The sequence below is a fragment of the Hyla sarda genome, chromosome 3 (assembly GCF_029499605.1).
Source record: "Hyla sarda isolate aHylSar1 chromosome 3, aHylSar1.hap1, whole genome shotgun sequence".
NCBI classification, from domain to species: Eukaryota; Metazoa; Chordata; class Amphibia; order Anura; family Hylidae; genus Hyla; species Hyla sarda.
This window is the reverse complement of record NC_079191.1, coordinates 95,214,209-95,239,135: the sequence shown is the minus strand read 5'-3', so window position 1 is coordinate 95,239,135 and position 24,927 is coordinate 95,214,209. Positions and strand designations below refer to the sequence as shown.

Sequence of the window (24,927 nt, the reverse complement as noted above, 5' to 3'; positions counted from 1 at the left end):
CTACAGGGATTGAGCTGCATTACAGCTTAGGTAAGCAATGGGGGTGGATGTAATCCATAAGTGACTGCAGCTGCGATTTATGTCATGGCTAAAATTGTTTTGTAGCCCTAGGCGAAGTTCACACTGTGTTAAGCAATGTCCTGCATGCTGGGTTGTGCAGCAGGCTGGGTTCTAGCGCATGTGTTAAACAGGTCTATAGACCCCATTTTACCTGTCGGAGGCCAAAAAGTGTGTAATTTTCATTTAGGACGCATGCATTTGAATTTGCTGGATGGAACATATATATAAAAATAGTCGCAGCACTGCTCCGTTCAAATGATGAATATGGTGCCAGTGCCCCAAAACACGATTAAGGTATCATCCACATAAATAATTCCAATGGTGCAGAACTCCAAAAAAAAGGGTGTATTTATTCACACATGTCTCAACACAGCAAAGTTTCTGCCCCTATGGAGCCATTTTCAAGCCTTGGCTCCATGAAGCAGAAACGTTGCTAAGTTGAGACATGTGTGAATAAATACACCCTTTTGTGGAGGGCTGCGCCATTGGAATTTTTTATATATATATATATATATATATATATATATATATATATATATATATAGGACTATTCCTGAAAAGACAAACACTGCCAACATTGTGTAAAGCCAACAATTGTGAAGCCATCTGCACTGACTTGTGATAATAAACCGTGTTGGCCTCATGCACTATAGAAAAAGTGTCCCTATTGTCAAAAACAACAAAGAATTTAGACCTTATTAGCTAAAAAAATAAATCATTACTATTGCCAATGAGATCTTACCTGTGGAAATTTACTTTCCTCATCTATGAGGGAGATGATGTTCATGGGTCGGAGTGCAATTATATCCAATGCACGCTGGTTATCGGTAAAATCAATATGCTTCCAGGGTATCTGCTCTGTATTGTATTCCTCTTGCTCAAGTTTAAATATATGACGCACAAAAAACTGCTGAAGATGCTCATTTGCAAAATTAATGCAAAGTTGCTCAAAGCTGGAATTAAAAACTTAATGATTGTAGATTTCATATTTTTTTATAACTAACTTTTATGACTAATTCAACTGTACACTAGAATTTATTTGTAGCTATTACTAAATAGCTATTTTAAACACTAAGCAGTGTTTAAAATAAGTATTTCATTAATAAACAAACAAAAGAAAACTTACCTATTTGTGTTAAAATGTTCAAAGCCAAAGATATCTAATAATCCAATAGTTCTTTGCTCAGTCCTAAGTTCTTTAGATGCTGGTGTGAAAATAGCTTCATTGATTTTATTTACTATCCACATGAACAATCGTCCATAAATACCCTGTAACAGAATCATTTCATAAAATTATTTTCTCTATAAAAAACCCACACTGAAAAGTTCATTGATTCCCTTAAAGGGGTTATCCAGGAAAAACTTTTTTTTTTTAAATATCAACTGGCTCCAGAAAGTTAAACAGATTTGTAAATTACTTCTATTAAAAAATCTTAATCCTTTCAGTACTTATGAGCTTCTGAAGTGGTGTTGTTCTTTTCTGTCTAAGTGCTCTCTGATGAAACGTGTCTCGGGAATCGCCCAGTTTAGAAGCAAATCCCCATAGCAAACCTCTTCTAAACTGGGCGGTTCCTGAGACACGTGTTATCAGAGAGCACTTTGACAGAAAAGAACAACTCAACTTCAGACGCTCATATGTACTGAAAGGATAAAGATTTTTTAATAGAAGTAATTTACAAATCTGTTTAACTTTCTGGAGCCAGTTGATATATATATAAAAAAGTTTTTTACTGGATAACCCCTTTAAATATGTCCCTTCTGTGCACCAGTGTGTTTGAGATAGGAAAAGTAGCTTCTGAGCCCCATTGGATACAGAGACTGGTGTCAGTGATGGCAATCTGTGTACAGGATTATGATAGTGGTATATAAACAATATGATTAAAGGAAATCTGTCAGCAGTATCACCTGCACTAACCTGCTTATACAAGGTAATAGAGCGAGTGATACTGATTGTAATGCAGGTTGCCTTTGTCAAATCTGTTGTGCTGCCCTGGATACAGCAATGTGCTGTAAAGAGACTAACAGGGATCAGCCAGGTGAGCACAACAGTGCACCAAGTAGCTGGGAACAGCCCCAGTGGTCCAAAATGATTATTTGCATTAAGGTTATTCTATATATCTCCGGAACAGCACAACAGTTTATAGATAGGTAATCTGCATTAAAGTCAGCATCACCCACACTATTACCCTGTATAAACAGGTTAGTGTGAGTAATGCTGCTGACAGATTACAGATTCTCTTTAAGTAAATGTCAGCACTGGTATCAATTATTAACAAATATAGGAAATTTAAGATATACACTCTTTGTGGTCTCATTAAACAAATCTCAGAAAAGATCAGATCATTTTTTCATATACAGTATGCATAAACGTTTCACAAAAAAAAGAATATAAATATAACAGATTGAGAGCAAAAAATCAGTATGGATAATAATATTGGTTAAAGGGGTATTCCAGGAAAAAACTTTATTTATACATATATATATATATATCAACTGGCTCAAGAAAGTTAAACAGATTTGTAAATTCAATACGAAAAGACAGGGGTTCCAGCTCCACCAAAAAATAGTTAAAAATAGGTAACTTTAATTCATGTCATATTAAAAAAATGATGAAAGGAAAACACACATAACAAAAAAGTGCTCTATTGAGTTAAAAACCCACGTCCACTGACGCGTTTCGAACAAATATGTTCTTAATCATGGCATATGGTCTGCTCACTAAGAGGAGTATAAATATACTGAGAAGTTAAGATTCATACAGACAAGGTACCTCCCACACCAGGTGGGGCTTTCTCCAGCTGAACAAAATTCCAATTTAATTCGCTAGGTGAAACACTATGCCAAGGTGTATGTGATGTAATCTGTTGATTTTCAAACGGAACCATACATATAAATCTGTGTAGTTTGTTCAGCTACTAGTAATCGACTTTTGTTGTAATTAGAAAAACTGCAGTGTCTGAATTGGATCTTATTTTCTGAGAAAAAGGGTTTTCAAGGATCTAACAATTTACCAAGGTGTATGTGATTTAACCTGTTGATGTCCAAGTGCAATCGCATCTGCTTGAATTAACATTTATAATGTGTAAAAAACTTTTTCCCAATGTTAACGAAATTGGCAACCTGTGCAGCATTTATATTCTAACAGATTCGTTTAGGTGTTGGCATGTTTTCGGATCATATCGAATAATGACATATTACTATTATACAAAATAATAATGTATAAACATATCAAATAGCCTACGATAAATGTATTTTTATTTTTTATCTGTTATGTTGCTGCCTGGTGAAAGTATCAAACATGTATGAAAAATTCTTTCATTTTTGAACTTGGAAGAAAACATATTTATCGCTTGTGTGTGAACACGCTTGTAGCCATTTATCCTGTCCGCTCGTGTGTGAACCCACACAAGGGAGATTGATTCATCACTGTGTATTCTCTGAAGACAACAGAGAACTGCATTCTGACAATGCTAAAAAGCGGCTATTGTGTCTTTTGATATCTCTTTTGTCTTTTGATATCTCTTTGTTTTTGGAGGAAATGACTATAATGTGGAATACATTAGAACTTTATATGATATAAGGCATTTTGAACATCTCAGGTTTAAGTTTTGGAAAAGACCTGACACTACATTGTTTGATATATTTTTGTCTGAACATGTACGAAGCCATTGGCCCTCACCTAGTGAATTAAATTGGAATTTTGTTCAGCTGGAGAAAGCCCCACCTGGTGTGGGAGGTACCTTGTTTGTATGAATCTTAACTTCTCAGTATATAATCCTTCCAATAATTATCAGCTGCTGAAGTTGAGTTGTTCTTTTCTGTCTGGCAACAGTGCTCCCTGCTGACATCTCTGCTTGTCTCGGGAACTGCACAGAGTAGAAGAGGTTTGCTATAGGGATTTTCTTCTACTTTGGACAGTTCCTGAGACACGTGTCATCAAAGAGCACTTAGACAGAAAAGAACAACTCAACTTTTCAGAAGTTCATAAGTACTGAAAGGATTAAGATTTTTTAATAGAAGTAATTTACAAATCTGTTTCACTTTCTGGAGCCAGTTGAGATATATAGAAAAAAGTATTTTCCTGGATAACCCCTTTAATGCCATCAGTTTTTACCCTTTTAAAGGACATGTGTCATCATAGTTTAAATCAAGTTAAACATTTTTTTTGAAAGAATTTTTGGTGGTATTTTTTCTAAATTTCCCTTTTTCAGTCTATATTATAAAATAGTCCTGAAATCTTGCAGTTTTTGTTATGGGCACAGGTCACTTTCCAGCACTTTACTCCTTAGATCATCAGTTCCTTGGGCTGCCTATATGGTATATACTCCCTTGATCAAAAAAGTAAGTTTTTGTAAAAATTGATTGCTAGAGAAATTATACCTTATTCACATTAGGAAGTAGTGACGAAGCAGGTAGCTATATACAGGCAGCTATTATATTACTGTAATTTAGATATATTCTGAGCCTTCATAAAAATTAAAAAATGTAGCAAAAAAGGTAAGGGCATGTTGTAGTTTGAAAAAAAATTATAAATATCATAAAAAAAGAAGATCCTAAAGAAACATATAATTATTAAAATGTTTTTAGCATTGTTAGTGTTCATGTTTTAGTGTATGTTACAAAAAAAAACTATGGAAATCTTCTCCACTGGTCCTAACACCTATGGTTTTTGGGGGTAATTTATGAATGCTTGACACCAGAAAACTAACAAATGCAAAGCTTTTTTATGGAATAATTGAGAACACTGAAGTGCAAGCTTTTTCACAAAAAAAATAAATAAATATGTGACTTTGTTACAATAGTTCTCTGGTGTCAAGCATTAATAAATTCCCCCTTTGTGTTTAACCCCTTAAGGACTCAGGGTTTTTCAGTTTTTACACTTTCGTTTTTTCCTCCTTACCTTTAAAAAATCATAACCCTTTCAATTTTCCACCTATGATCTTAAGTTTTTATCGGTATGATTTTTGTTTTGATCGGACTTTTTGATCACTTTTTATTCATTTTTTAATGGTATAAAAAGTGACCAAAAATGCGCTTTTTTTTACTTTGGAATTTTTTTTCGCGTACGCCATTGACCGTGCGGTTTATTTAATTATATATTTTTATAGTTCGGACATTTACGCACGTGGCGATACCACATATGTTTATTTTTATTTTTTTTACACAGTTTTATTTTTTTTTATGGGAAAAAGGGGGTGATTCAAACTTTTATTAGGGAAGGGGTTAAATGACCTTTATTAACACTTTTTTTTTACTTTTTTTTTGCAGTGTTATAGGTCCCGTAGGGACCTATAACACTGCACACACTGATCTTTTACACAGATCACAGGCGTGTATTAACACGCCTGTGATCAGTGTTATCGGCGCTTGTCTGCTCCTGCCTGGATCTCAGGCACGGAGCAGTCATTTGTCGATCGGACACCGAGGAGGCAGGTAAGGGCCCTCCCGGTGTCCTGCAAGCTGTTCGGGACGCCACGATTTCACCGCGGCGGTCCCGAACAGCCCGACTGAGCAGCCGGGTCACTTTCACTTTCACTCTAGAAGAGTTAATACCGCACATCGCCGCGATCGGCGATGTGTGATATTAGCCGCGGGTCCCGGCCGTTGATGAGCGCCGGGACCGACGCGATATGATGCGGGATCGCGACGCGATCCCGCTTCATATCGCGGGAGCCGGCGCCAGACGTAAATATACGTCCTGCGTCGTTAAGGGGTTATAGAGAACCTGTCACCAAATAAACTTTGCTAAACTAACTCAGGCTATGTTCCCTAACTACTCATAACACTCCTCTCACCCTTAAAAAAAAAAATTCAGAGCTTTAAAAAGCTCTGTATCATACCGTTCTTCCAGCTCACATAGTGCAATCCCCCAGCAGGATAAAGTATGCGTTTCCCAGCAGGCAGAACATCACTGAAGCCTGCTGGAGAACCACTTCTGCCCTCACATCAGTTGCAGTGCTGTGATGAATAGAAGACCTGAGGCTCTGTGCATGTTTCAGTGAGGCTCTTTGCAGCTTTTAGTGAGGCTCTGTGCATGTTTCAGTGAGGCTCTGTGCAGCTGTCAATGAAGCTCAGTGCAGAGAAACACTTCCTGAGTCTGGCTCCTGCCAGGCCGGGAGGAGACCAAACTCAATGTATTAATTGTGGCAGGGAACAGAACAGAGCCACCTAGTGGCCATTTTTTCTATTATATTTTAAACATATTTATGTTGATTATTTTAAAAGCAAGTGAAAGGAAAAGTGTCTGCTAATTACACAAGGGACACTATATTAAAAGTTTTATTTGGTGACAGGTACTCTTAAAAATGTTTCTTGACCACTAAAATGGCATTTAGTCTACTACTAGCTGATAACTCAGTGTAGCCCAGTCTTACTACCAAAACCTTGTGGGAGAGGAAAAGCAACAATGATGCTTTTATCCTCATATCCCATCCTCTTTCATCCTCATATCCCGTCCTCATATTCCAACCTAATATCCGTTCCTCATATCCTGACCTTATATCCCATCTACCGCATTAACTATTTTGTGTACCTGGGAGTTATATATATATATATATATATACACACACACACACACACACACACACACACACACACACACACACACATATATATATATATATATATATATATAAACAAAGAATAAGTCAGCCAGCACTTTAGTTGATACCAAATTATTATATGGACCTGGCCTACAGGTGCACGCTACTAGGCTAAATATACAGCAACAGAAGAATGCAGCAGCACACTGCCAGCACAAGGATATAGGTGAAACATGAACATGCAGATAAAACATGGAGAGCTATACAGCTATGGTGTAATAGATGCAAATGTGAAACTATGAGATAGTGAGGCACTTAGCTCACAAATTTGTCTCCGCCGGCGGTCAAATAGCTTGGACTGTCCCACCGCGAAAAGGTGGCCTCATTGGGACGGACTCTGCACTGTGAATATGCCTCTGTGTGAACAGTTCAGTAAGCATGGCAGGATCTGGAATATCCAAGACACCTTATATACACCTATCTCATAGTTTCACATTTGCATCTATTACACCATAGCTGTATAGCTCTCCATGTTTTATCTGCATATTCATGTTTCACCTATATCCTTGTGCTGGCAGTGTGCTGCTGCATTCTTCTGTTGCTGTATACCTAGCCTAGTAGCGTGCACCTGCAGGCCAGGTCCATATAATAGTTTGGTATCAACTAAAGTGCTGGCTGACTTATTCTTTGTCTGTATTACACATACTGGGGAGTGGCTACCTCCATGTTGGCCTTGCACCCCACCCACCTCTACCAGGTGTATATAAGGTGTCTTAGATGTTCCAGATCCTGCCATGCTTACAGAACTGTTCGTACGGAGGCATATTCACAGTGTAGGGTCCGTCCCAATGAGGCCACCTTATCGCGGTGGGACGGTCCAAGCTATTTGAATGCCGGCGGAGACAAATTTGCGAGATAAGTGCCTCACTATCTCATAGTTTCACATTTGCATCTATTACACCATAGCTGTATAGCTCTCCATATTTTATCTGCATGTTCATGTTTCACCTATATCCTTGTGCTGGCAGTGTGCTGCTGCATTCTTCTGTTGCTGTGTGTATATATATATATATATATATATATATATATATATATAACAATGTGACACAACATGATTACCAAACCAAATTTATTACAAATAATACAAGTAGGGGAGGAAAAAGCTGCCAAAACATAAAAATCTGTATTTTTGTGTAAGTACTTCCTTTTTAGAAAGAGAAAGACAGAGCAGCTTGGTTCAAAATCTTTGGACAAAGAACTTTCATAACAGTAAGCTAGATGTGTAAGCTGTTAGCAAAGAAAGAGAGTTGGTCTCCATATATGTTTTGCACAAATAAAAGTGTTTAGGATGTGCAAGTTCTAAGTTGTGGGTTTTGGTGGACTCCATGTATTTTCATTGGCCCTGCCTTGGATCCAGCCCACTTACTTGATAAAGTCATCCTTGTTGGCCTTTCCTTATATTACCCAAATTGTCATTAAAGGTAGTGCCTGGTACTTTCACAGGTCCTGAATTTTTGAGCCAATGGTCCCCTGATGCCCATAATGGGTAAGGTTGGGTTTACACCACGTTTTTGCAATACAGTTCCCGTATACATTTTCAATTTAAAAATCATATGGAACCGTATTGAAAACCGTATGCATTGACTCTCCATTGAAAACTGTATGCCAAACTATGCATCCGGTTGTGTCCGTTTTGCATCTTGCACAGTTTTGTCTGTTTTTTTCCCGTCCCCAAAACCGTAGTCTACCATGGTTTTTGGTCTGGTTGAAAAACTGTATTAAAACTGTATATGTTTTTTTTTTAACATGGGAGTTAGAGATGAGCGAACTTACAGTAAATTCGATTCGTTACGAACTTCTCGGCTCGGCAGTTGATTACTTTTCCTGCATAAATTAGTTCAGCTTTCCGGTGCTCCGGTGGGCTGGAAAAGGTGGATACAGTCCTAGGAGACTCTATCCTAGGACTGTATCCACCTTTTCCAGCCCACCGGAGCACCGGAAAGCTGAACTAATTTATGCAGGAAAAGTTAGAAACTGCCGAGCCGAGAAGTTCGTGACGAATCGAATTTACTGTAAGTTCGCTCATCTCTAATGGGAGTCAATGGGAACCATACAGAACTGTATGTGCATATGGTTTCATCTGACTTTGCACATGCGCTGTGCACACCGAAAGTTTTTTCTTGAAATTTCAATCAAACAAGTGAAACTTTATTCATAATGGAGTGAAAAGTAAAAAATATATACGTTTTTTTCTTGAAAAAGATGCAACCGGACATCATTTTTTAAACCGGTTACATTTTTTTAACCGGTTTTCAACCGTATATGGATTAACTCCTTAACGATGCAGGACGTATATTTACATCCTGCGCCGCCCCCTGCGTCATATCGGGTCAGTCCCAGCAGCCATCAACGGCCGGGACCTGCGGCTAATACCGGACATCATCAATCGCGGTGATGCCCGGTATTAACCCTTCAGACGCAGCGATAAAAGTTGACCGCCGCATCTGAAGTGAAACTGAAAGCATCCCGGCAGCTCAGTCGGCTGTTCGGGGCCACCGTGGTGAAATCGCCGCATCCTGAACAACTTTTAGAACACCAGGCGGAACCCTACCTGCCTGTTCGATTGCCGAATGACCGCTCCGTGCCTGAGATCCAGGCAGGAGCAGTCGAGCGGTGATAACACTGATCAATGCCATGCAAATGCATGGTAGTGAAGAGTATAAGAGATCAGTGTATGCCCCTATGGGGGCTATAACATTGGGGAAAAAAGTGAAAAAAAAGTGTTAATAAATGTGATTAACCCCTTCTCTTAAAAAAGTTAGAATCACCCCCCTTTTCCCATAAAAAAAAAAAGTAAATAAAAATAAATATAAACATATGTGGTATCGCTGAATGCGTAAATGTCCAAACTATAAAAATATATTATTAATTAAACCGCACGGTCAATGGCCTACACGTCAAAATAGTGTACTTTTGGTCACTTTTATACCATTAAAAAATGTATAAAAGGCAATCAAAAAGTCTGATCACAACAAAAATGGTACAGATAAAAGCTTCAGATCACGGTGCAAAAAATGAGCTCTCATACATCCCCATATGCAGAAAAATATATAAGTTCTAGGGGTCAGAAGAGGACATTTTTAAACGTATACATTTTCCTGCATGTATTTATGATTTTTTCAAGAAGTACGACAAAATCAAATCTATATAAGCAGGGTATCATTTTAACCGTATGGACCTACAGAATAATGATAAGGTGTCATTTTAACCAAAAAATGCACTGCGTATAAACGAAAGACCCCAAAATTTACAAAATGGCGTTTTTCTTCAATTTTGTCGCACAATGATTTTTTTTTCGTTTCGCCCTGAATTTTTGGGTAAAATGACTAATGTCACTGCAAAGTAGAATTGGTAGTGCAAAAAATAAGCCATAATATGGATTTTTAGGTGGAAAATTGAAAGGGTTATGATTTTTATAATGTAAGGATGAAAAAACGAAAATGCAAAAACTGAAAAATGCTGAGTCCTTAAGGGGTTAAAATTTGTACACACGTTTTTGATACAGTTTGGTCCAGTTTTGAGGAATCCGTTTTTTTCATCAAAAAACTAATACGGGAACTGTATTGCAAAACCATGGTGTGAACCCAGCCTAACCCAGATTTCCTGCCTGGTTTGACCCACACAGTATCTCTGCATGGAACCTCAAATAGTATGCTTGTTTTCTCCCAGGTCCTCCAATCATCCTCGTTGAAGGTCTTACCAGATATAGTAGTGGATCAGATACGAACTCCCCTCCTTTTTCTGCAATATCTGTAGCTAAAACATTTTTATGGTGCATGGACGCATGTTCTTATCTTAGCTGTCTCTCTTTGAGAAACTGTGTCTTATAAGGATGCTCTTAGTCATATATGCACTTTTGCTCCAAGTGGATTCTGATACTTCATATTTCAAACTTCTTTTCAGAGTTCCATTGCTCCTACACATCCTATATCCAGAGGAGCCAGATGTCTGTTGGAGGTGCAGTCACCATCACCCATCTATGGTTTGATTTTTTCCAGCTGAGGAACTTGCGATCCAAAGTCAGGGACCTGATCAGTGTGAACACTGAGGTGCAACTCTCTTCTTAAGCTTCTTTCCATGATCCTTGTCACAGTTAGGGAACTGAACAGGGATTTAGTGGGTTTACATTTGGCCAAAGCTCATAGGATTATGCCTAGGAAATGGAAATCTGTTTCTCTTCCAGGAATGACTGAATGGTTCCAAGAGGAATGTATAGCTGACATGAAATCATCAACCAATGCTTAGCTTCAGTGACGGCGCCCCTGAATTGATTTTCTTTTCTTACCTCAGTAACCTAATTATGGTTCTGCTGCACCTACAATGGTGTCTTGACTTGTGCTTATTTTTGTGCTGACTTTGTTGCCTGTGGGCCTGCCTTGTCTACCTTACTTTTTCTTTTTTTCTTATTTTGCTTTCCCTCATAGTTTGTGCCATATTTCACGTTTGTTATAATTGTTCAATAAAGCTTTGATTATGGGAAAAAATTTGGGGAAAAAAAGTCTGAAAAAAACTGTCATGTTATCAGTCAGAAAAACTTTTGACATGTCAAACAGAAAAGCCAAAAGTTTTAATTATTTGGGGTCTGAGTATTTAGACCGTGACCAATTAGACATATTGCCCGAATAAGCGCACAGAAGCACACTTCACTCCTTGCTGGCTGTGAACTAGATAACTCTATGAAGCCCATCTAGTGCAGCTGGAAGCAGGAAGGGATGCATCAGGAGAAAACCAGAAGTAATGACCACTATGGGCACATAGGGGGAGATTTATCAAAACCTGTGCAGAGGAAAAGTTGCTCAGTTGCCCATAGCAACCAATCAGCTCGCTTCTTTCATTTTTAACAAGGCCTCTCCAAAGTGAAAGAAGCAATCTGATTGGTTGCTATGGGCAACTGGCAACTTTTCCTCTGCACAGGTTTTGATAAATCTCCCCCATAGGCTGTTTTAAAAAGGTAGAAAAAAACATTTACCGTATTTTTTGCCGTATAAGACGCACTTTTTCTTCCCCAAAACTGGGGGGGGGGAGAGTTTGTGAGTCTTATATGGCGAATACACACCTATCGCGGCGGTCCCTGCGGCCATCAATGGCCGGGACCCGTGGCTAATACAGGACATCACCGATCGCGGTGATGCCCTGTATTAACCCTTCAGATGCGGTGATCAAAGCTGACCGCCGCGTCTGAAGCGAAAGTGACACTAACCCAGCTGTTCAGTCGGGCTGTTTGGGACAGCCGCGGTGAAATCACGGCATCCCAAACAGCTTACAGGCCTCCGGGAGGGACCTTACCGGCCTCCTCCGTGTTTGCTCCATGCCGGGATCCCCTGCATGGCCGACGCTCTCCTTCGACGTCATCACGTCGTCGCGTACGCCGTCCCGTCATCCAAAAGGAGCGGCGTGCGTAGCGACGTGATGACGGCAACATGATGACGGTGACGGAGAGCGTGGATCCCGGGGAAGAAGATATGCGGAGCGTCGGGGACACCACGGGGACGCGGCGACAGTGATGGAGCGTCATTCAGGGCAGCGGTGACGAGCGGTGACGGGTCCGGAGCGGCGGGGACACGTGAATATTACCTCCTATAACAGTGATCTTCAACCTGCGGACCTCCAGATGTTGCAAAACTACAACTCCCAGCATGTCCGGACAGCCAACGGCTGTCCGGGCATGCTGGGAGTTGTAGTTTTGCAACATCTGGAGGTCCGCAGGTTGAAGATCACTGTTGGGTTCAGAATCTTTTTTTTCTAGATTTTGCACCTTTTAAAATTGGGTGCGTCTTATATGCCGGTGCGTCTTATAGGGCGAAAAATACGGTAATATAAAACGACTAAAATTTATAACATTCATATGCAAATTCAAGACAATGTATATGTAAACAATTTGTGGGAACCCCTTAAATTCTTGTTATATCATTATATTACCTTAGTGAAAGCATCTCTGCCATCTGAAGCTTGTGAGCAACTCAGAGGTTTGGAAACACTGTCTCCTCGAGCTATTAGGGTGTGTCTGGTAAGGCAACTTTTAAGCTCCATCAAGTTCACCTAGTTAAAAAATCAAAAACAAATTTTCTTATGTTATAAATATATCTGGGAACACCATAAGGATATACAGTAACTAGATATGTTATACGAATTTTAATGCTAACAGTAAATGCTGTAAGCAAGTCATACAGTCAGCCTTTGGTTATTCTTGTTTGTACGTATTATGGTGCAAAAATAAAGCACTTTCTCCATAGGTCTTTATAAAAAAAATTACTAGTGCATTATCAATTTATCCATGGGGTCTCAAAAGAACCCAAACATAAAAATCTGAAATGCAGCTCTCACTTGCCTCACTTAGTTCATGTATATGTTTTTACCATAATTAAGACTCTGGGCAAAAATGGCATCAATGGAAGATTTGACCAAAAACAACACAAAGGCTCAACTTAATTTTGCTGTAAAACAGATGACCCCCAAAGACTTTTGGAGTAGCATTCTGTGGACTGATGAGTCAAAGGTAGAACTTTTTGGAAGACATGGGTCCTCTTATATCTAGCATAAAGCTAATGCCACATAACACAATAGTCAAACATGGTGATGGTACTGTGATGGTCTGGGGCTGCATTGCTTTTGTAAAACCTGGATGATTTGTCATAATTGATGGAGATAAAATTCTTTGCTATCAGAAAATTATGAAGGAGAAGGTCCAGCCAAATTAATACAATTCTGCAAAGAAAAGTGTGCCAATATTCCTTACCAGATAAGTAATGGGGTTTAGGGGGGCTATTACTCATGTGGGTGAGGTTTTGAATAAATCTTCATTTTATGAAATGATGATTACTTAAAAGCTTTATATTATGTTTACTTGTGTTGTCTTTATCTAATATTAAATTCAGCTGACAAATCTGAAACACTTAAAGGGGTACTCCGCCCCTACACATCTTATCCCCTATCCAAAGGATAGGAGATAAGATGTCTGATTGCAGGGGTCCTGTAGCTGGGACCCCCCCGCGATCTCTGCTGTGGCACCCCAGTCATCTGATGCACGGGTCGAACTTCACTCCGTGCCGGATGACTAGCGATGCGGCACTGGAAACTTGTGACATCACGGCCAACTGCCATGCCCCCTCCCATAGACTTGCATTGAGGGGGCGTGGTGTGACGTCATGAGCCTTCGGCTGGTGCTGCAGGGAGATGGCGGGGGGGGGGGGGGGTCAGACATCTTATCCCCTATCCTTTGAAAAGGGGATAAGATGTCTAGGGGCGGAGTACCCCTTTTAAATGTGACAAATTAGTAATAACAGAGTAAACTGGGTACAGGAAAAATACATTGGCCCAGATTTATCAAACTGTGTAAGAAAAAAAAATGGAGTGATTTTTCCACAGCAACCAATCACAGTTCAGCTTTCACTAGAGCTCGTTAGCTGTGCAGTGATTGACTGCTATGGGAAGATCACTCTATTTTTTTTTCTCTCACACAGTTTGATAAATCTGGGCCATTGTCACACTTTTCTGGCTTGGCCCTCTATACTGTTTTCTCATTGCTTGATAATTTGTTTTGATTACTTGCCATTTTACTTATTACTTACTACTTACTTTCCTGGTTTCAAATATCATTAAAATATGTAAATTTTATAAAAATAAAGATTTTTTTTTTATATTGCTGTGTAAAGGAAACTTCTTTCACTATATACTTCACTATATATTTAAGTTTTTAACTTTCTGAGAGCATTTTGAAGGCCCAACCAAATATGGATTACTTGTGATAACAATACTTTCCTGATTACCTCAAGCAAAGTAGATACAGAGGACAGATGGATGGACTCGGGAACATCACAACCATCAATATTTCCAAACATTGCACCTATAAATAAAACATTATCTAAATAATAATAATAAATACATTTATTTATTTACTATAGAAAGAAACACATATTATATATATGTTTGTTCTTCAAAAAGATAAGACATTGTGATGGTAACTATATAGACTCCAACTGTAGAAAACTGTACATTGGGGGCTATACATTTTTTTTTACTATGTACCTTTGTATGGATTAGTATAGTTTACTATGCTATTCCTCACCTCAAAAAGTAAGTAAACTAATGTATACTGACCAAATGGAGGCTAAAAAGACCTATTGGGTGAATAGAACCCATAGATACATATAGGGGGAGATGTATCAATGTTGTTATTGGTAGAGGTTTTTTGTAGATCATTTTGGTTGGTCTAAATTTGGAGCAATTTCTCCAAATTTATCAAACTTGTGCAAGCCCCATGATACATTTCGTGCAATGGTCTAAATCTCCACACAGTTCTATTTGTAGACCTGTTCTACACCTCACAGGAAAAGTGGTGTATCCTGGACGCTGGGCTTTTGTTCTATTGTTTTTCAGGATTCCACTGAGGTTTTTTTTTGTCCACCAGCAAAAACGCCTGAAAAACGGTCCCAGCTTTTCCTGCATTTTGGTAATTTTTCTTGGTGGAGATTTATCAAAAACTGTACAGAGGAAGAGTAGTGCAGTTGCCCATGGCAACCAATCAGATTGCTTCTTTACAAAAATGAAAGGAGCAATCTGATAGGTTGCTATGGGCAACTGCACCGCTCTTCCTCTACATAGGTTTTGATTAATCTCCCCCCTTGTGTTTTTTCTTGCATTTTTGCTGGTGTGCGGAAACAAACATTTTTGTACCCTGTGTGCATTTTTTTCACTGCAGATACTACTCCATGGGTCGGATGCAGAGCGCCCGCCCTACGGAGTGTAAGGAGGTGAGGAGTGATGTATAGCATATACATATACAGGGTGCAGAGCATCACTACTTAACTCCGCCCGCTGTATAGTATACATGGGGCATAGTGTATCCATGTATACTATACAGGAGCCCAGCAAGGAAAGAGTTAGCCCACACTGCAGTTCTTAGTTAAATCTTTGTGCACTCTCCTGTATATACAGCCATCTATAGATGACTGTATATACAGGATCAGTAGGCAGACAAGAACAATTGGAGGCTCCCTGTTACACACTGCAGTATGGGCGCACTCCCCAGGTGAGATCGCAAATGATGTCCTCAACTTTTTTTTTTCTCATTTCAGATACGTGAATGGGGAGGACTACATCAGATTCAGTGTATTGCGATGATGACCAGCTTTTTTTTTATGTCAATAAAAGGTTTAATGAGGGCTGTGTGGGGAGTGTTTTTTTTTTTAAATAAATTTTTTTTCAATGCCAGGCTTAGCGTTAGCCACAAAAACAGCTAGCGCTAACCCCCAATTATTATCCCGTTACCCACCGCCACAGGGTTGCCGGGAAGAGCCAGTACCAACAGGCCTGGAGTGTCAAAAATAGCGCTCCTGGCTGGGGTTATTTAGGTTGGGGAGAGCCAGTAACAATGGTCCTCGCCCACCCTGGTAACGTCAGGCTGTTGCTGATTGGTTGGTGTCTGACTGACACTGAAAATATGGGGAACCACACATTTTTTTTTATTACAAAAAAAACAACAACACATAGGGTTCCCCATATTTTCAGTGTCAGTCAGACACCAACCAATCAGCAACCGCCTGACATTACCAGGATAGGCGAGGACCATTGTTACTGGCCCTCCCCAGCCTAAATAACCCCAGCCTGTTACCGCCTAGGCCAAGGAGCGCTATTTTTGATGCTCCGGGCCTGTTGGTACCAGCTCTTCCCAGCACCCCTGTGGCGGTGAGTACTGGGGTAATAATTGGGGGTTAGCGCTAGCTGTTTTTGGGGCTAACGCTAAGCCCAGCTTAGTAATAGATTCCGTCTACAAGACGGCTTCCACTACTAAGCCTGAAATTTCAATTATAAAAAACACAACACATGAAATAAAAAATTTATTTAAAAAAAACCCTCCCCCACAGCCCTCGTTAACCCTTTTATTGACATTAAAAAATGCTAGTCATCATCACACTCCACCGAATCTCAGGTAGTCCTCTGCATTCACTTCTCTGAAATGACAAGAAAATAAAAACACGAAAAATGGGTCAGTACATTTTTGGCACTCTCCCCTGGGGAGAGTGCACATCATGCAGTGTGTTCCTAAAGAGGGAGCCTCCAATTGTTGCTAAACTACAACTCCCATCATGGGGGCTGTAGGTAAACAATAGCTGGAGTCTCCCTGTTTGGGAACACACTGCCAAAAAGGCTCTGTTCCCATTATGCAAAACGCATAATGAGAACAGAGCCATACTTACCACCCTGGCTTCAGGCCTGGACTGTGAAGCTCCGCCCCCTAATGATGTCATCACTAGGGGGCAGGGGCGGAGAAGTTGCAAGGGGTCTCAAGAGTGAGACCCCTGAGATCCGTCAGTCTGCCCTTGGACTACTACTCCCATCATGGGAAATTTTGTGTCCCATGATGGGAGTAGTTGTAGTACTGCAGTGCTGAGGGATGGCTCTTACACATCCCCCAGCTGTGAAACTGTATTGTGACTGTCAGTACTACTACTCCCATCATGGACAGACTCTGTCCAAGATGGGAGTTGTAGTCCTTGGGCTGAAGGACAGATCGCAGCAGGTCATTCTCCAGAGACCCGCTGCGATCTGCATTTATTAATTTAAAAAGCCGGCGGCAACCCTGCACTCCCCGCCGCCTCCTGTATACAGATGTCACGATTCATAATCCCCGCCGCCGGGAGACCGGAGCTCTGATTGGTGGAAAGCTATTCACCACTATACACCAATCAGAGCTCCTGTCTTCTGGCGGGGATTATGAATTGTGACAGGTCTATATAGGGGAGCAGGTGGAGCCGCTTCTACAGTATATAATTGTTATGTGTATTTCCCCACCACAGACTAATAGTGACCCCCTGTAAAGCGAGCGCTGGGACCGCTGTGTGATTGACAGGTCCCCAGCGCAAGTGTCCGGCCCCACTGACCTTTACATGTTGTAAATCTTTATGATACACACTGCCCGTCCTCCTCTTCATTCTTCTGATACCGGAGTCGCGCGGCTTCTGCTTTCACTGTAGTCAGAGCGCCCCCTGCCGTTGTCTGGCCCCAGCCCTGTGCAGTGTGGAGGCAGGGAGGGGGCGCTCTGACTATAGACTATGATACAGAAGCCGCTCGTCTCCGGTATCAGAAGAATGAAGAGGAGGACGGGCAGTGTGTATCATAAAGATTGATAACATATAAAGGTCAGTGGGACCGGACACTTGCGCTGGGGACCTGTCAATCACACAGTGGTCCCAGCGCTCACTATAGAAGGGGTCAGTATTAGTCTGGGGGGGGTACAGTACACATAACAATTATATACTGTAGAAGCGGCTCCACTCGCTCCCCTGTATAGACCTGTCACAATTCATAATCCCCACCAGAAGACAGGAGCTCTGATTGGCTAATAGTGGTGAATAGCTTTCCACCAATCAGAGCTCCCCTCTCCTGGAGGCGGGGATTATGAATTGTGACATCTGCATACGGGAGCCGCATGCACCGCCGGCTTTTTAAGTTAATAAATGCAGATCGCAGGGGGTCTCTGGAGAAGGACCTGCTGCGATCTGTCCTTCAGCCCCAGGACTACAACTCCCATCATGGACAGAGTCTGTCCATGATTGGAGTAGTAGTCCTAACAGTCACAATAGAGTCCCGCAGACGGGGGATGTGCGTCTCTCAGCGCTGCAGTACTACAACTACTCCCATTATGGGACAGATTCTGTCCCATGATGGGAGTAGTTGTAGTACTGCAGTGCTGAGAGACAGCACCTGCATCCCCCACCTGCATCTTCCACCGTCTGCCATTTTCTATGAGTCCTTGCTAGCACTCTTAGGTTTAGATTACTTTTCTTGCAAAAAAGCGCAATTGCGCAAAAAAAAACATCTACTTTTTTTTGCGCAATTGATAAATACCAGTCCACTGGATTAGGTGGTGTACTGTAGACCAAACTGGTGACAACTTTAGAAAACTGTCCACCCAAAAAAACGCAGCTCTATGCAAAAAAAGCGCAATTGCGCAAAATTTGTAGACGTGAAAAATGGTCTAAATGCAATGATACATCTCCCCCATAGTGTATAGGCTTAGAGCCTTTTATGGTGTATGTGCTAAATTTAGGCCTATGTGAAGAGAACCTAAATATCAGTATTAAAGTATCAAAGTAGAAGTACAGTAAAATGTTTTCATTCTCAATATTTTTGCATACCTTGGAAGTCAAGATTGCCAAGGTGCAGCATAGCAGCCAGCAGTCTATTAATGTCTGATAGATCTTGTTCTGAAAAAAGAAGAATCTTCATGGCAGAACGAACTTGTGTGTAGTCTCTTGCATCACTGTGCCCCTCACAGGTTGTGCAGTTACCCTATAAAAAGAAGAAACGGGGAATATGTACTGCCCGTCATTAGAAGCTGTATCTTAAATTTATAGTTCAATTTCTTCCAAATAGACAAATTGTGAGGCCATATGTTTAGCAGATATCTGTGTGTCCTATGGGATCAAGTCCTGCAGGAACTCATGGGAACGGAGTTCCTGCACTTTTTCCACAGCAGGAACGCAGTTCCCATTAGCAGGAGTCCTGCAGGACCAGCCCTTAAAGGGGTGCTCCACCCCTAGACATCTCATCTGATCATGGTGGTCCTGCTGCTGGGGACCCCCATGATCTCGGCTGCTGCACCCGAGACATCCGGTGCACAGAGTGAACTTCGCTCCGTGCCGGATGACTGGTGATGCAGGGCAGAGGCTCATTACATCACAGTAATGCCCCCTCAATGCAAGTCTATGGGAGGGGGCATGACGGCCGTCACGCCCCCTCCCATAGACTTGCATTGAGGGGCCGTGACATCACAAGCCTCCGGCGGTGCACCCAACGCTCTAAACGAACAGGGAGGTGCAGCAGGGAGAACGCTGGGGTCCCCAGCAGCGGGACCCCCGGGATCAGACATCTTATCCCCTATCCTTTGGATAGGGGATAAGATGTCTACTACCCCTTTAAGTGGAAATCTTGAGTGAGTTCCCACAATTTTTTCCCCAGGACTTGACCCCTGTATAGGATACTAGATTTTTGAAGACAGGGCATTGAATGCTATATTTAGAGTCGGGAAGGGAATTTTACCCTAGCAATTGGCATCTTACCCATAAGGTTTTTTTGTGTTCATTTGGATCAGCACATAGGGTTAAAGGTTTGCCCACATTGAGAATTGAGCTTTACATGACATATTCCCCTTATTGTTTCTATGTCCTCTTGTGATTCTTTAGATTTTGTGTTACACCATGCTTGGTAGAGACCTTGGTAGTCTTGAAAGCTTGTGATGTGTTATATTTTTATAATTATCCATTAAATATCTAAACTACTGAGAATTAGTGTTGCTCGCGAATATTCGCGAATATAGCACTATAAATTCGTAATTACGAATATTCGTTTTTTTTTTTGTTTTTTTTTCCACAGTACACATCACAGTGATCATCCCTCTCTGCTTCCAGCTTGTGTGGTGTAAAGAAGGCTCTAATACTACTGTGTGAGACTGGTGTGCGAATTTTCGCATATACGAACATTTGCATATGCTAATTTTCGCATATGCGAATTTCCCTTATGCTAATTTTGTATATGCTAATTTTTGCATATGTTAATTTTTCGCATTCGCGCATTTTTCACATATGCTAAAATAAAACGAGAATATTACGAATATGCGAATATTCGCAAATATATGACGAATATTCGTCCATATATTCGCGAATATTCGCGAATTCGAATATGGCCTATGCCGCTCAACACTATTGAAAATTCTCAATTTATCATTTATAAGAACCGTTATCAGATGGTTATGTGTCAAAAATTGTAACTCTACAAAACATATGTTTGTAGTGGTTAATAAACTAGTAAGTTCTTTTAAATTATGTTAATTTAATATTATGTATTCACAAGAGTCATTATTCAATGAAGGCGATCAGCCACTAAAATGTTTGCTTTCCTAGAGGAGGAACCACACTTAGACTTGTCAACGAACTATATCAGATGCCTTGGACAAAATGGCTGCCCACTCCACTGTCACTAGGGCTCATTGGTGTACTGGCACCTTAACTACAGTTTGTGCTCATATTCAAAATTATAACACACTTGGCCAATTCAAGGTGCCGAAGCAAACTGAATGTAAAGGTGTGTTACCATGGTGAGGTACTTGTAATCTGAAGATTTTCCCAGGTTTAGTTGCTTCTTTTCTTCTGAACTCATCCCGAGCAGCATGCAGTAAAATATGTGATAGTTTCTCTCCCCTGCGGCCTATGAAATAACAACAAATAATATGACAACAATCCCCTGACATGTCAGGAGCTGGACCACTCATCAACTGCTAGAATGAAGAAGCCCCAAGTGCTCTTTTTAGAACCATGCCTTCCATTTTCCCCAAACACTAAGATAGTGCCATCAACTTTAGTTTGGAGATCACAAAAATAAAGGCAATTGTGCTGGCACAGGATTTACACCTTTGTTAGATTTTTTCAGCTGCTTTCATAGTATCATGCTGCTTCTGTTTATCTTTGTGTAAAAAAGGCTTAAAGGGGTACTCCGGTGCTTACACATCTTATCCCCTATCCAAAGGATAGGGGATAAGATGCCTGATCGCGGGAGTCCCGCAGCTGGGGATGCCCGGGATCATGCGCGCGGCACCCCGTTTGTAATCAGTCCCCGGAGCGTGTTCGCTCTAGGTCTGATTACGGTCGGCCGCAGGGCCGGCGGCGTGTGACGTCACACCCCCGTGTGACGTCATGCTCCGCCCCTCAATGCAAGCCTACGGGAGGGGGCATGATAGCTATCCCGCCCCCTCCCATAGGCTTGCATTGAGAGGCGGAGCGTGATGTCCCCCGGGGGCGGGGGCATGACGTCACACGCCGCCGGCCCTGCGGTCGACCGTAATCAGACCCGGAGCGAACACTCTTCGGGGACTGATTACAAACGGGGTGCCGCGTGCATGATCCCGGGCTTCCCCAGCTGCGGGACTCACGCGATCAGGAATCTTATCCCCTATCCTTTGGATAGGGGATAAGATGTGTAAGCACCGGAGTACCCCTTTAAAGGTGCCCATAATCCTTAGAATGAAGTTGGCTGAACCTGTTGGCTTCAGTTCAGGGAAGGACATATTGTCTGTGCAGCCGGTTCAGCTGCACAGGGGCCCTGCGTGTGAGGGGGCCCGCCGCCCTTTGAAAGGGCAGCAGGTCCCCTCACATGATGGGCCGGCCCTAGCACGGGACCCGGTGCAGGCATGTGGAATTTGTATCGCCCGACGCCCGAGACATTCCATTTCCGGGCGCCGGGCAGGTGATTTCTTCAGGCATTTAGCCCTACTTCGTGAAAGCAGCGTTAAATGGTGGAAGAAATTCACATTTGACTGGGCAACCAGTCTGCAACTTACATCTGCCTGCGGGGACTTAGTGGAGAGCAGAGAGAGAGAGAAAAAAACAGATATGGCGCTCCAATAGTGAAGGTCATAGGTGATATTTAGGAAAGGTAGAATGAAGCTCACCTTTAAGTGTTGTGTGGGCAGGCACAACACTGGTACGCGCTTAGGATGCAAGTAGTTGGGAGGCAGCTGGCCGTCGGTCCCGCTTAGCAAGCGGTCAGGAACAGGTAGACAGATGTGGAATCCGGTGAACCTGACGAAGAGGGGTGACCCATCGAAACGTGTTGTTCTGTACCAAATAAAGCCTTCAAAATTCAATTTTGGCTCTGTGTCCAGCCACAAGTCGAACTTTCATCGGACATCTGGTTAGACCTGCCAGGCAACCCGGATTCCACATCTGTCTACCTGCGGAGACTTAGTGGCAGAGGCGCGTGGTGAGTGACGTAATCGCAAGCGCTGTGCCAGGACGCCGACGTCCTGCACAGCACATGCGATGATGTCACCTTCGCTAGGAAGTCCCCACAGGCAGATGTAAGTAGTGCAGGCCAGGTAAGATAGTGTGTGTGTTGGGAGGCTATGCTAACTAATGTGGGGAAACTGCTAACCAATGTGGGCATTTCACTCTTGGACCCAGGCAGCACATTGGCCAACATTTATCATTGTAGGTGTAAGTGAAGAATTTTTCTACACCTTTTTTTGTGTGCTGGTGATGTGTAGGAGCAGCACATTTCTTAAATGGTCACAGAGCATTTGATAAATTTTGTGAAGGTCACATTTTCTGAAATTTCACTCATTACATACACCAAAAAGCTAAGCTAAGTCTGGGCTGGTGTAGTTTTAGAGACTTTTCAGTGGCTTTGCGCCTTTTTTGCATCTTTTCACAAAAAGGCGCAGTTCATAAATCCCTTCCATATCATGTGTATTGCCAAAATCAGTGGATTGCAACTCAAAATCAGCAGATATGTGTAAACTAAAAGGCGCAAATAAACCCTGCTTGCGCCTTTTTTGCGCCTTTTCAAGACACGAAAAACAGTCTAAAGACAATGATAAATTTCGGCCAATATCTTGGACCGGCCCTTTCATACTAGTGAGCGCTTCTGGAAGTGCTCACTAATATGCAAGAGAGGCGGTGAAGAGAAGCGCTACTTACCCCTCCGGCCTCCGCCTCCTCCCTGGTCTCCTCTAGACTGACAGCGTGCATTGTGACCTGACACTGTACACAGTCAGGTCACGTGACTGTGCAGAGCGGGCTGAGTCAGGTCACGTGACTGTGCAGCGCGGGCTGTTGGAGACCAGAAGGGAAGGCGCTCACTTGGGGACACCCCGGCGGACATGGAGAGCAGCGGAGCAGGAGAGGTAAGTTTTATTTATTTATTTTTAGTCTGATCTGAGGTTTGATGGGACTGTCTGTCACTGTCTCAGAGCATTGATATGGGGGGGCCTGAATGAGCTGCAGCATATGGGGGGCCTTAATAAATAATTAACTGATATTAGGGGGGATCCTCTTGAGCAACTGATATGGGTGAGGGCCCCCCTGAGCAAGTGACATATGGGGGTCCACCTATATGTAAGTGACATATGAAGGGGGGGGGGTTCCTGAACAATTGATGTATGAGGGGGGGGGGGGGGCCCATGGGCCCAGTTACATTCCAGTTACATTCTTTGCACAGGGGCCCTCTGCTGTCTGTGTCCGCCCCTGCTTCAGTAGCTATGGCTGACTGTCTAAGGTATATAGCGGCCTTCTGTTCTCAACAGATGATGTTCTGGGAGAGATAAGCCAGCGCCAGAGCAGTCTGGCTGTGGCTTACCCCTCCCAATAGAGATAACATGAACATCTGCAACACAGGAATATGTCAGACAGGAACAAGGGTGGTGAGTAAGGCTTTGTTCACATAGTGTGTTTTTAGCATACTTTTTTGTTTAAAAAAACACATGCTAAAAATTTAAAATATGAACAGATCCTTTATGAACTTTTTAGGCATTCTCCCCAGGGAAAAGCACTAAAAATGTACTAGCCCATTTTAGCCCATTTTTAGTGTTTTTTTCTTATTCATGTCAGATATGTGAATGGGGAGTATTAATTGAGCAATTTTTTTTAACAAATAAAATGGTTAAATAGGGTTGTAACGCTTAATTCAAAAGGCTTAGTAGTGATAGCTGTTTCATATACAGAGTACTTTACTAAGTTGGGGCTAAGAGGTAGCCCCAGAACAGTTGGTGTTAACCCCCAATTATTACCCAGGTACCTAACTCCAAAGGGGTACCAGGAAGAACCATTATCAATAGGTCCGGAGCATCAAAACTGGCATTTCTGGGCCTAGGCAGTAATAAGCTGGCATTATTTAGGCTGAAGAGGGCCAAAAACAATAGTTTTCGCTCACCCTGCTAACATAAGGCTTCTCCTGCTTAGTTGGTATCTGGCTGATAATGAAAATTAGGAAACCCAACAGTTTTTTTACCCAAAAATAAAAAAAAATGTGTGGGGTTCCCCCTATTTTCATCCCATTGGAGTGCACAATCTGAACAGAGCCTTACTTACCCCCCCCCCCCCCCCCCCCCCGCCGCCCCCCCCCTCCTCATTCCTTTCTGTCATCTCTGTAGTCCTGCATCTAATGATGGCATCACTAAGGGCTACACAGAACCAGATCAGATATAGCATGCAGCCATGCAGCCATTAACCCCTTAAGAACCAAAACCATTTTGGCCTTAAAGGTGAAAACCGGTGAAAACCTTTTTTCTTTTAAATCAACTGGTGGCAGAAAGTTAAACATATTTGTAAATTACTTCTATTAAAAAATCTTAATCCTTCCTGTACTTATTAGCTGCTGAATACTACAGAGGAAATTATTTTCTGAATGCTCTCTGATGACATCACGAGCACAGTTCTCTCTGCTGACGTTATTATAATAATAATAACGCTTTATTTATTGTTGTCCTTAGTGG

The 24,927-nt window shown here is 41.9% G+C and overlaps 1 protein-coding gene across 7 annotated transcripts in view; it reads right to left on the bottom strand.

Moving 5' to 3' along the window:
- The window catches only part of MYO7B (myosin VIIB), a 222,068-nt gene that overhangs the window by 104,671 nt on the left and 92,470 nt on the right, over window positions 1-24,927 (bottom strand). For all 7 annotated transcript variants that reach the window (XR_008891050.1, XM_056564675.1, XM_056564676.1 and 4 more), the window contains 6 exons: window positions 20,754-20,867; window positions 18,800-18,953; window positions 14,429-14,505; window positions 12,582-12,701; window positions 1,187-1,329; window positions 803-1,013 (listed from right to left, as the gene is read on the bottom strand). Coding sequence is in view for 6 of the 7 variants with exons in the window: in XM_056564675.1 (XP_056420650.1) it covers window positions 803-1,013; window positions 1,187-1,329; window positions 12,582-12,701; window positions 14,429-14,505; window positions 18,800-18,953; window positions 20,754-20,867 (819 nt within the window). In the remaining variant the exon portion in view is untranslated. The remainder of the gene's footprint in view (window positions 1-802; window positions 1,014-1,186; window positions 1,330-12,581; window positions 12,702-14,428; window positions 14,506-18,799; window positions 18,954-20,753; window positions 20,868-24,927) is intronic.